General features: G+C 39.0%; 1 protein-coding gene across 1 annotated transcript in view; it reads left to right on the top strand.

The window, feature by feature from the left end:
* The window catches only part of TTC29 (tetratricopeptide repeat domain 29), a 353,701-nt gene extending 343,350 nt beyond the window's left edge, over positions 1-10,351 (top strand). The window contains exon 11 of the mRNA XM_063460092.1: positions 9,449-10,351. Within this exon, the coding sequence (XP_063316162.1) occupies positions 9,449-9,636 (188 nt within the window). The 3' untranslated portion in view covers positions 9,637-10,351. The remainder of the gene's footprint in view (positions 1-9,448) is intronic.
* The last annotated feature ends 2,549 nt before the right edge of the window (positions 10,352-12,900 follow it).

The raw sequence follows: 12,900 nt of genomic DNA, 5'->3' as shown, positions 1-12,900 counted from the left end.
ATTTATATATCAGCGCTGACCCTTTCTGTGACTATATATATATATATATAAATATATATATATATATTAGGTCATGCCAAACTAATTGTGCTAAAGGTGCTAAACTGATCCTGATGAAAGCCACAATGGATGGCTGAAACGTTGATGAATTGAATCATGTTTTAAGAATACTGGAATAAAGAGGAATTTTTTTACCATGAGACAGACCGTGAGTGCAAGCCTTCTTTCTGTATATTCTAAAAAAAATTTGTCTATGGCAATATGCACCCGGCATTTTGTTAATTTCTGAAAGTGTGTGTGCAGGGTACCAGTGGCATATTATATATATATATATATATATATATATATATATATATATATATATATATATATATATACCTTTATATATATTAGGTCATGCCAAACTAATCTTCTTAATTTTTTTTTATTAGATAACTAAATTAATAGATCAGGGTGGTGCAGTAGACATTGCTTACCTAGATTTCAGTAAGGCTCTGAAAATTCTATTTGGCATATAAAATACTTATCAAACTGCAATCTTTAAGTTTGGATTACAATATTGTTGAATGGGTAAGGCAGTGGCTGAGTGACAGGCAACAGAGGGTTGTAGTCAATTGAGTATATTCGAAGCAGGGTCTTGTTACCACTGGGGTATCTCAAGGATCTGTACTTGAACCCATTCTCTTCAATATTTTTAGTGGTGATATTGCAGAAGGTCTTAATGATAAGGTACGTCTATTTTGCTGATGATATACAGATTTGCAACAGGGTTGATGTTCCAGGAGGGATAAGCCAAATGGCAAATTATTTATATAAATCAGAAAAATGGTCAGAGCTATGGCAACTGACATTTAATGTGGAAGAGTGCAAGATAATGCATCTTGGATGTAAAAACCCAAGGGCAGAGTACAGAATATTTGATACAGTTCTAATCTCAACATTTGAGGAAAGGGATTTAGGGGTGATTATTTCTGATGACTTAAAGGTAGGCAGACATTGTAACAGAGCAGCAAGAAATGCTAGCAGAATGCTTGGTTGTATAGGGAGAGGTATTAGCAGTAGAAAAAGGGAAGTGTTCATGTCATTGTACAGAGCACTGGTGAGGCCTCACTTAGAGTTTCGTACTCAGTACTAGAGACCGTATCTCCAGAAGGATATTGATACTTTAGAGAGAGTTCAGAGAACGGCTACTAAACTGGTTCATGGATTGCAGGATAAAACTTACCAGGAAAGGTTAAAGGATCTTAACATATTTAGCTTGGAGGAAAGACGAGACAGAGGGGATATGATAGAAACATTTAAATACATAAAGGGAATCAACACAGTAAAGGAGGAGACTATATTTAAAAGAAGAAAATCTCCCACAACAAGAGGACGTAGTCTTAAATTAGATTAGAGTAGGTTTAAAAATAATATCAGGAAATATTACTTTACTGAGAGGGTACTGTATGCATGGAATAGCCTTCCAGCTGAAGTGGTAGTGGTTAACACAGAAAAGGAGTTGAAGCATGCGTGGGATAGGCATAAGGCTATCTTAGATAGCATATTTGAGGGTAGCAGGTTTCTGTATTTTTTTAATCTCTCTGCAACCCTTTAATGCAGCAACACATCTAGTATCTATAGCAGTGATGGCGAACCTTTTTGAGCCCGAGTGCCCAAACCACAATACATGCCAACTTTTTTTCCCTCAAAGTGCCAACATGGTAATTAAACCTGAATACTGAGGTTTACATTTAGAAAAAAACTACTCGTACAGTTAACAACTTTTGTTTTAAAAGAAGAACACAACAGAGAGTTCAATTATACAAATTTTAAATAATGATATAAATCAAGCTTATATTTATTAGTATCTCCAACAAATGCAATACATACACACAGACTGCTGAACACATTCACACACCAACTGCTTAATACATACACACACCGAGACACAGACAGACTGCTAAATACACACACAGTCCGCTAAATACACGCACACTGCTGAGCACGCAGTCTGCTGAATACACGCACGCAGTCTGCTGAGTATGCACGCAGTCTGCTGAATACACACACACACACACACACACACACACTGCGGAATACATAAAGACTGCTGAACACACACACACATATACTGCATTGAGGGGTGCAGTGTATGTGTCTGTGTGTAATGCTGTGTGTGGGTGGTTGGGGTGATGTGTGTGGGGGGGTAGGGTGCTGTGTGTGTTTGGGGGAAAGGGTGCTGTGGGATGGGGGGGTAGGGGTGCTGTGGGTGTGGGGGGTAGGGGTGCTGTGGGTGTGGGGGTAGGGGTGCTGTGGGTGTGGGGGGTAGGGGTGCTCTGGGTAGGGGTGCTGTGTGAAGGGGGCTGTGTGTCGGGGGGTAGGGGTGCTGTGGGTAAGGGTGCTGTGTGTAGGTGGGTAAGGGTGCTGTGTGTAGGTGGGTAGGGGTGCTGTGGGTAGGGGGGTAGGGGTGCTGTGGGTAGGGGGGTAGAAGTGCTGTGGGTAGGGGTGCTGTGGGTAGGGGGGTAGGAGTGCTGTGGGTAGGGGTGCTGTGGGTAGGGGGTAGGAGTGCTGTGGGTAGGGGTGCTGTGTGTAGGGGGTCTGTGGGTAGGGGTGCTGTGGGTAGGGGTGCTGTGGGTAGGGGGTAGGAGTGCTGTGGGTAGGGGTGCTGTGGGTAGGGGGTCTGTGGGTAGGGGTGCTGTGGGTAGGGGTGCTGTGGGTAGGGGGAGGAGTTGAAGATGCATTAATTTTTTTTTTTAAACATAAAATATTTATGAAATCAGTTCCCCCTTCCCTTCCCTTCCCTTCCCTTCTTCTTACCTTTGGTGAAGGGGAGGGGGGGGAACACAGCCATCCCTGGTGGTCCGGTGGTGGTATGCAGGACAGGAGGACAGGTCCTGCAGCTCTCCAGTCCTCCCGCGCGATGCTGTGTGGAACGTTGCCATGGTAACGCGCGGCAAAGCTCCACACAGCTCGCGGGAGGACGGGAGAGCTGCTTCCTCGATCCCTCCCCCTGCTTCCGATCCTCCTGACACGGAAGCAGAGTAGGCGCCTGCCGTTTCGGGCAGGCAGGCGCCTACTCTGCAGTGATGGCAAACCTATGGCCGCGTGCCCACAGAGAGGGCATGGCGTGCCACCTGTGGCACGCGTGCCATAGGTTCGCCATCACTGATCTATAGAGTCTACTTCTCCCTCATCTTGGTGTGTCCATCATCATCCCTGTGCAAATGAAGATTGTTCGATTGCTTATCAGTGATCTTCTTGCCATGCTAATCAACAAGTCAGACAGAAAGTGCAAGTTCATTCACTAGTCCTATGACATTGGGAAGCAGTGAAAATGAGACAGTTTTATCAAAGAGAAATAAAGTATGATATGCTTAATTATTCCATTAAAAATGGTTTACTGTTCCTTTAAGAAAGGTAAAAGGAAAACTGAGCAGCTGTAAAACAGGCTTGGCTTGGAAAGCAAGGCTGATATGTCCAGACATTGTTTTGTAATGTTTATGTCAATTCAGCTCCATTTTTTGCTGTCAGATCTGATTTGTGCTGTTTCAGTAAAAACCCTTATCTCCTTGATCAATGCAGCATTTAGGAGCACTTTCTGTACAGAATTGCTAATATGAACATCTTATTTTATTTCAACAAAACATCTCTGTTGTTTCTTCGAGATTTATACTGAGCCTGCTTAACACATGCTATATAAATAAGGGCTTAGTTAGTATATTGGATTTACACGTCTTTCCAAAGCCTTCATTTTAGCGGAGCAAAGCTAGACACATCGATATTGATTTTGTCTCTACCTTTACTTACCAATTATTTTTATGTGTAGGATTACAGAATAATAGGATTTGTAAGTGGTGCAACAACAACCATACTTACAATACATATATACAGTGTTTTGTGTTTGTTTTTTAAATAAATTACAGGGCTATTCACTAAAGGGAGAACTCTACGTGAATTCAAGGTGAATTTCAAATATAGGGCCAAAATAGCCTAACAGAAACATGATCTGAGTGAGCTATGTTTACAGTTTGCCTACTTTGGCCTTAAATGTTAAAATCAATCCTTTACTTAATAATCCTGTATATAGATCCAATGACTGATGTATTAAAACACTTCATGGTGATTCCAAATGGAACCTCGTTTCATTGATTATGTTACCAAATTATTTAAACCGTTAATGAAATAAGTAGCATTGTAAGAAGTTGCATGTTGGTTTTATGGTTTTCAGAGTCTTGATAAAAAGAGGTGAGTTAAAATAATGATGTATTAAAGCAGTGATAATGGACATATAGGATTTTTCTTACTGCTGAGATGTCCTGTTACTCCATTCACTTGGACCCGTATTGTAGCTACCACTTAACTATATCTCTGGCCAGCTCATATCAATTTTACTATAGCAAAGTTGCAATTAGACTTGTTTGATGTAGGGTTTTACATTATAAGATACATTCTGCAACTCTCTAAAGACATTAAGCCCCTTGTAGCTATTGAGCCTTGCTTGCTTTACTGAACAAAGGTGACTACAGTTTTGTTCTATCATCCACATCAAGGAAAATTGGGTTTTATTAAATAGGCTGCTGTGACATGCAGTTACTTGACATCCAGCTGTTAGCATGCTATAACCCCCATGAACCTTTGCCCAATATTTCACTACATATAAGTGAAGAGGAGGAAATATATTGCATTATTTTGCAATTGACCTTCTTCCATTAAAGGACCATTCCACTCCACACCCCAAAAACACTTCAGCTTGCTGAAATGCTTTATGGGTAAAGAGTATCCTAGTTTAATCCCTGTTTATAAAAGTGTTATATATTTATTATGGAACACGAACATCAGGTTTGCAGCCTCCTACCGTTAGTTCCGCTGAGCTAACGGAAGTGGCAGGCACACTCTACTGGAGCTTGCCTGCCTCATAACCCCTCCCCCACAGACATAAGGTTAACTCACCCAGCTCCTCCAGACATCTGAGCAGACAGGCATGCATGCACGAGCCAGCACAGGCTTGCACAAGGGCGCCAAATCAGAGGCTTGTCAATGAGAAGACTCTGATTGTGTATTTGCACTTGGAGAAAATGGGAGCACTTGCTAAGGCTTGCAGCTCTTGCAAGCCCTTTTAAGATATACCCCCAATGACTAAATGCATGAAAAATATGTGCTTAACAGTGATATGTGCTTATCTACTTAACAGTGATGTTCCTTTGTGTTTTTTTTTGCCTATTTGTCCCTTTAATGTTTATAAAGTTTAGTTAATATATAGTTACTTTTTGCCTTAAAATTTTACCTTTTTACCTCATATTGGTTTTTGTTGTTGTTTTTTTGTATTTTTTATTAAGTTTATCTAGCATTGTCAATGCCTTCCATTCAGTGTTTTGTACGCCATATGAGGACTGTCCATGACCAGCTCTCTAGAGTCAACAGATTTTAAAGGCAGTTGAATCTTTGACATGTGTGACATTTGCGGAAGAAAAAAAAAAGATAGCTGGCTCATAAGGTGTCTGCGTATAGGTAATGGGATTAGTACATTCCCTCTGGCAGTTTTCTGGCTGAATGCTCCAATTTATAACATACAACATCTATAAATGGGGGAATTTTATGCTTTCTTTTGTTCATTTTCTTTATTCATTTAATACTAAATTCTTATACAAGGTTATTGTTTTCAGCCAGTGCTTAAAACCCCCTTCTAAATCTTTCTATTTACAAAGCATAGTTTATTAACATAAAGCATAGTTCTACGAAGTACTACCATGTGACCAAAAATGTTAACACTCTGGGGTACATCGTAAATTGTGGGTAGACAATATGGCTCAGTTTTTAAAGGCCTTTTAGTTTAGCTGACAAAAAGCTTTAAAATATATATGCATTGGGTAGGTGGATTGAAAGATTTCTTTATCGATGCTTATTATTATATCTTTTTCTGTGTTAAACATACATGTGCTTCACTTTCTGGAAGACTGGTTTCTGGTGGCACTCAAGCGAGTCACTATGGAGAGATATTAATGAGGACTGTCCCTCTTAATGTGACATAGTTTGGAGTTATGTTTATATAAATTCATTTTAATCCACAAAATGACCACTGTGGTGTAACTGGTAACTTGGTGTGAAAGTAGAGGTCCTTTACCATGAGACAGGTGTGCTACCACTTAACCTGCATATGAATACTATATGGAAGACCGGTACACTGATCAGCCACAACATTAAAACCACCTACCTAATATCGTCTAAGTCCCCTCATGCTGCCAGAACAGCTTGGCTTTATCAAGGCATGGTCTTTGGCACCAAGTTGCAAGGTGGGGCCTCCATGGATCAGATTTGTTGGTCCAGTACATCCCATAGAAGCTTGACCAGATTAAGATCTGTGGAATTTGGAGGCCAATGCAAAACCTTGAACTCTTTGTCGTGTTCCTTAAACCATTACTGAACTATTTTTTGGAATTTGGCAGGGTGCATTATACTACTGAAAGAGGCCACTGCCATCAGGGAACGCCATTGCCATGAAGGGGTGTATGTGGTCTGCAACAATCTCTAGATAGCTGGTACATGTCAAAGTAACATCCATATGAATGCCAGGACCAAAGGTTTCCCAGCAAACCATTGCCCAGAGCTTAACACTGCCTCCATCGGCCTGCCTTCTTTCCATGGTGCACCCTATTGCCATCTCTTCCCCAGGTAAACCGCACAAACACACGCGGCCCTCCACCTGATCTAAAAGGAAAAGTGATTCATTGCATCAGGCAAAATTCTTCCATTGCTCAATTGTCCAGTTCTGATGCACAAGTCCCCATTGAAGGTGCTTATGGTGGTAGATAGGGGTCACCATGACCAGTCTGCGATGCACTGTGTCTGCTGACACCTTTTATCATGGCTGGCATTAGGTTTTACAGCAATTTGAGCTACAGTAGCGCTCTCAGCCAACATGCATCAATAAGCTTTGAGTGCCTATGACGCTGAAGCTGGTTCACTGGTTGTACTTCCTTGCACCACTTTAGGAACGTACCAATCACTGCATACCGGAAACATCCCAATAGACTTGACGTTTTGGAGATGCCCTGACCCAGTCATCTAGCGAACACTTTTTGGCCCTTTTCAAAGTCACTCAATGAATGCCTATTTTACCTGCTTCTAACACATCAATTCTAGAACTGACTGTTCACTTGCTGCCAAATATATCCTACCCCTTGGCAGGTGCCATTGTAACAATATAATGTTATTCACTTTATCTGTCAGTGATTTTAATATTGTGACTGATCAGTGTATACTAAAGAGACCTTCCATTAGTTTATGAACATTATCTCTTCTATGTTTTACTAACGATCTAACATGTAATATTTTCTCTCCTCTATTATTGCTCTAATGTGTGCTGTATATGGATACATTTACTTTTAAGACCTTAGTTGAAGAGGAATTGCAGTAGTTGATTTAAGAAGAACTCTCTTGCATTTATTGTAATTTGTTTTTACATTTGTGTTATACAAATTGCTCTTTAAGATCCTTTTCCGAGGTTAATAATAAGTACTTCTTTCAGAGCCCATATTCAACATCTGACTATGCCTGGCTTGCATAGCTAATGCAATAATAGCCTGCAGGGTCCAGTTAAATGATATATGGGCGTAATCAACCTTTGTGATGACTATTCAAAAGTAATACCCTTAGCTTTATACAGCAACATATATTTCAGCAAGGCAAAACCTTATGAAGGAATCCTCTGCAGACTCAGCTAATGCTGTGCAATCTTTATTCCCCCTTTGTGTACTTCTAGTCAAAGTGTGTTCCAAGTGTAATTTAATAAATATAGCATGCTGAAGCATGTTCATATATGCTCGGTGAATGGATTAAGTAAAATTGCTTTATTTCACCAAGCTCAGCAAGAAGTTTACATAAGGAATTGCATATGCTAATCAACATTGTATTCAAATGGAAAAAAAAAAAAACTTTTAAAGGGACACTCACACCTTACTGATAATGTGCTTACACTGGAAAGAAAGTTTGTGAACCCCTAGAGATGTTTATATATTAAACATCTACATTTGTTATTAGATTATTAGATACTAATGTTCTAATAGTGGATAAATATCACCTCATTAAACACAAGACACACAAGCATTATTTATTGTCAGAATATATTTATTAGTCACTGATTGAATATACACTATCTATGTAAATCAGCTTTCAATAGCCATGAACATTTACTTTCAGGACACCTACAATAATGACTGTTAAACATTTCCTAAAGCTGTGATCAGTCTCTCATATGGGTTTTCAGTATTATTTGCTTAAAGGGTCACTCCAAGCACCATCATCACTTCACTGATTTTAAGTGGTCATGGTGCCTGGAATCTACACCTGCAGATTTTCAGGATGAAATGATGCACATACAGAGTTATCTTCTCTGCTGTCAGAGGTGTAACTTCACCTCTGACCACTTCATTGGGGTGTAATTAGCTAGCCTGAAACGAGGGTTCCAGGGGACAAATGTGAATCCTGTGCAAATGTGGCATCTGATGCACACACATGCTGGTGCCGGTGGCCACCCTGCTGGCCATGTCCTCCCCTCATCCAGCCCTCCATAACCTCCCTCTGGCACCGGGGAGTGACATCAACATGGAAGATTGGTCTGCAGGGAAAACTTGGCCCTAGTGCTGGATCAGGACAACCCAGCACAGCAAGGGTTTCTTTAACCAAAAACATTGGTATTTGGTTAGAATAATGCTTTTAAGTAGCTGCTACAATGTTGTGATATAGGGGTTATATGTACAGTTTGCTGAGCCCTACTGCAGTATTTCAATCTGTTTGAGTCTGAACTTTGAAAACACAGAATGTAACTTTGTATTTCTGCTTTTATGCTGGTCGATAGAGCATTACCCCAGAAGGCTTATGGATCATCAATGTAATCTTTAGGAAATGTCTAAAGAAGGCTCCAATGTTTGTGTTTCCCTTGCAATCCTCCTGTTCAAGTGTTACTCTTGTTTTCTTTATATTTTCTGTGTTCTGTCTTTTTCTGATTGCTGAGTCATTAGCACTCACATTAGCCAAGACAAAATGATGCAGGGCTCCCCATATTTTTAAACTGATTCCTCCATGCACAGTCATACTCCTCCTGATGGTCATTGTTAGAATTCATGGCCATTTTTCTATATTTATATAGGTTACCAATCTATATGTTTTCTACATTTATAAGATTACCATAAGTTGATGCGACTGGATGTTCAGCAACTATTATAAGACAATGTATGTACCTTTCCCTAACACCCATACTGTTAAGTGGTTTGTGCTCTTGAAGATTTTGTATTGTTGTATCATGCCTGTTATCACAGTTATTCAATGCTTGTGTATGTTCCTAGAAGAATGCTTGATAAATTAGACCCTGCTAAAAATCTGATTGTTTGAGTAGTTAAATTGAAAATCTCAGTACAAAATAATACAATAATACTAAATATGTTTTCTCTAATTGCATATCATTTAACAGGTTTACTGTCAGGTACACAAACTTCTATGGTCGGTTTTTCTTCAAATGCGTTGACAGAAAGTGTTGCAAGAGGAATGACTTTAGACAGTACTGAAGCTGGTGTACAAGTGGCAACAACAACTGAAGCTACCAATGAAACTCAAGCAACCGAAACTGAAAAATCAGCTGGACCAATGGTAGCCTCATAATGGGCAACATATCTATCCTTTTCTCTCTGGTTGTATGTATGCAGATGTTACTTACCCTTGCAGTGTAATATTATTGTGAACTGTTTCCTCATTGGACAATCTTTCTGACATTTTGTAGCTTTCCTTTGCCCCGTTTGCAAAGAGAACCTATATCATACACTAATCATAGTTTGTTGTACGTCAAGCCAAATGTTGCAATGTCCTACCTGTACTAAATAGATTGGAATTGAGCACTGTAGCTTCTTGTTATGTGTTTGATTGGTTTAACATGCTTTGTTGTTAATTACAATATGCTATTTACTCTAGATTGTAAGCTCACAGGCAATCTAGCAAAGTACTCTGTATTGAAGAGCTTCTAGGGCGGCATCTGTGCTCACGGGCAGGGCCCTCATTACTTATTGTATTGGTCTGTTAATATTGCATTGTTTTTTTTCCCAATTGTGCAGCACTGCAAAATATATGGGTACTTTACAAATGCCAGTATAAATAGTTATAATAATCTGAGTCTCTGGGATAATTCAACTGTGCTAAACTACAGGGTAGGCAAAGCTATAAAAAACAAATTAAATAAAACCAATATACATTACAAACCATTGTTAAGAAAGCAGTATCAACTTGATGGAATTGTATTAATACCCATTATATATTGTGGACAGACTGTATTGGGAGATAGAGCATGCCTGTTTGTTACTGTTTTGGGTTTGTATAGATTGTTATTCAGCTTGCTATGAAAATGCATATTAGTTAAGGAATGTACTTTATATATTAGTGAATTCAACATTGTTTAAAATTAGTATAAATAAAAACATGTATATATGTCTGTCCATACCGTGTGCTGTACTATGGAGCCTAATACGTGAGCTAACAAAACATGTAACAATACAATGAGCTGAAGATGCCAGTGCCAAGAACCATCAGCCAAATTAGGGGGTGAACCTCTTACAAGGATCCCAACTAAAGTAAATTACATTAAAGGAACACTCCAAGTACCATAACCACTACAGCTTGCTCCTCCCCCGTTATAAGCAGTGAAACACTTTTTTTAAATAGTTTGACTTCTTACCTAAGATACACCGGGCACCGTCCGCTATAAATGCCACAGAGTCAGAAGTCCCTAAGCAGGGACTTACATTAGCTCTCCTGAGCTAAGCCCTGCAGCTTATTGGTTGAGGATAGATAAGAACCATTTAAAAAGGATTTGACTACTTATGGAGGTGCCAGGGCATGCCTAACACCATAGCCACTACGGTGAGTTGTAATGCGGATGGTGCTTTGAGAGTTTCTTACATAAAAGTTGCATTTTATTTAAATACATCATTTTCTGTAGTTGGTACCTTCTTTAATAGCCTACATTGGATTTATAAAAAAAAAAATGTTTTATTTCCTTTCATGGATGTTAGATTGAATCATCAGCTTATTCTTATAATCAGGATTTATTCCTGTGTGAAAATGTACAAATTGTATCTGTGTGAGTGTCAAAACATAGACTATTGCATTAACTGCTAGATGTTTGTGAATTGTATTTCCTTTGATGCTCACTGGGCCACTATGGGTGTGACGTTTAGCTGTCACTGGACTACTATATAACTTATAAATTCCTTTATGGTCAACAACTCAACAATGTAATACATTTATTAAAAAGTACATAGCACCAGCACCAGCACCAGATTCGGTGGCGCTCTCGTAATGGCCTGCCAAATACATCCTTTGGCTAGATCAAATTTGAATGCATGTTACAACCATTACATTATTATATTGTCATTATGCCGTGCCAAGTATTTTCTGTGATATATCTAATAAAAAATAGTTTTGTTTCACATTAAAACTGTTTAGTTTTTTATGTATTTGTTTGTTTGTTTTTTGCTTTCTTGTGCCGAGTCAAGCAAGCAATAATATTTCATAATTACATTTTTTCACTAAGACCTAAAAGTAGTTTTTTTAGGACAATTTCAGCATCAGTTTATTTAATGTCTAAAAACCATGTAGCTAAAATAGTACATATTTTCAGTGTTCACAACTTTTGAAATGATTGCACAAATAAATTGTTGCAATAGGCCCATCATTTTTGTTCACTATTCCTTATGGTATTTTCTGTACCTAAAAATCTTCATATGAACAATGCATTTTATAAATCTTGTATTCTGGTAGAAGTGGGATATATAACAATTATTATTATTTTTTTTTAAAAAGGCAAGAGGTTTTAATGCATAAATCCTAATTGTGTTTTAAAAAAATAGCCTTATAAAAATAAGTAAAACTTTCCAGTTAAAAAAAAAATTAAAAAAAATAGTTGTTTATTTTTCCAGTTACAATCATACTGAATAATCTCTTTACTGAAAAGTTAAAGGACCACTATAGTGGGACCCTCAGGGTCCCACTCCCTCCGGGAGGAAGGGGTTAAAAACTCACCTTTCTCCGGCGCTGGGGACTCTCCTCCCTCTTCTGATGTCATCGGCTGAATGCGCATGCGCAGCAAGAGCCGCACGCGCATTCAGCCAGTCCATAGGAAAGCATTCTCAATGCTTTCCTATGGATGCTGGCGTCATCTCACTGTGAATATCACAGTGAGAAGCGCCTCTAGCGGCTGTCAATGAGACAGCCACTAGAGGCTGGATTAACCCCAATGTAAACATAGCAGTTTCTCTGAAGGGAGGGTAATTCTAGATGGACCTGCTACCCAGACCACTTCATTGAGCTGAAGTGGTCTGGGTGCCTATAGTGGTCCGTTAGTCATTAACCACTGTATGCCATTCATACTGGAGCTAGTTACAGCTCCATAAAATGAGAGTAGGACTATATCGTTTTCCTTTTAGTTTTCCCTGTAAGAACACACTACCCTATTATTCCTTTCTGTTGTTTCATATGGACTCCACTGCTGAACCCACCCTGCTACGCCCATTGAGGAATTACCCAGACACTTGGTAGAAAAAATACTGCTGATAAGTGCATATCTACATTATCTCTTGAACTTGTTTTACCATTTTGGACTTTTAACTATATATTTGTTTATCTATTATATAATACATACTGTATATATCACTGTACATATCAAAATTGTGGCGCTAGCTCTTTCTTTTTTGCGATGGTGATTGGAGCAACCTTTTAACAGAGATTATAGGTGATTTTCAATCTGTTTATTCAATAGTGATATTTCAAGAGAAGTGATGGTTCCCCTTTAATAAAGCCTATAATGTTATTTAAGTAAATCAAAGAAGGTCCAGGCACTCAATGAAGGGAATTTAACAGTGTTTTAATGAAGCATTA

Source organism: Pelobates fuscus, chromosome 6 (genome assembly GCF_036172605.1).
Source record: "Pelobates fuscus isolate aPelFus1 chromosome 6, aPelFus1.pri, whole genome shotgun sequence".
Lineage (NCBI taxonomy): Eukaryota > Metazoa > Chordata > Amphibia > Anura > Pelobatidae > Pelobates > Pelobates fuscus.
This window is presented reverse-complemented; position numbering and strand designations above follow the sequence as displayed.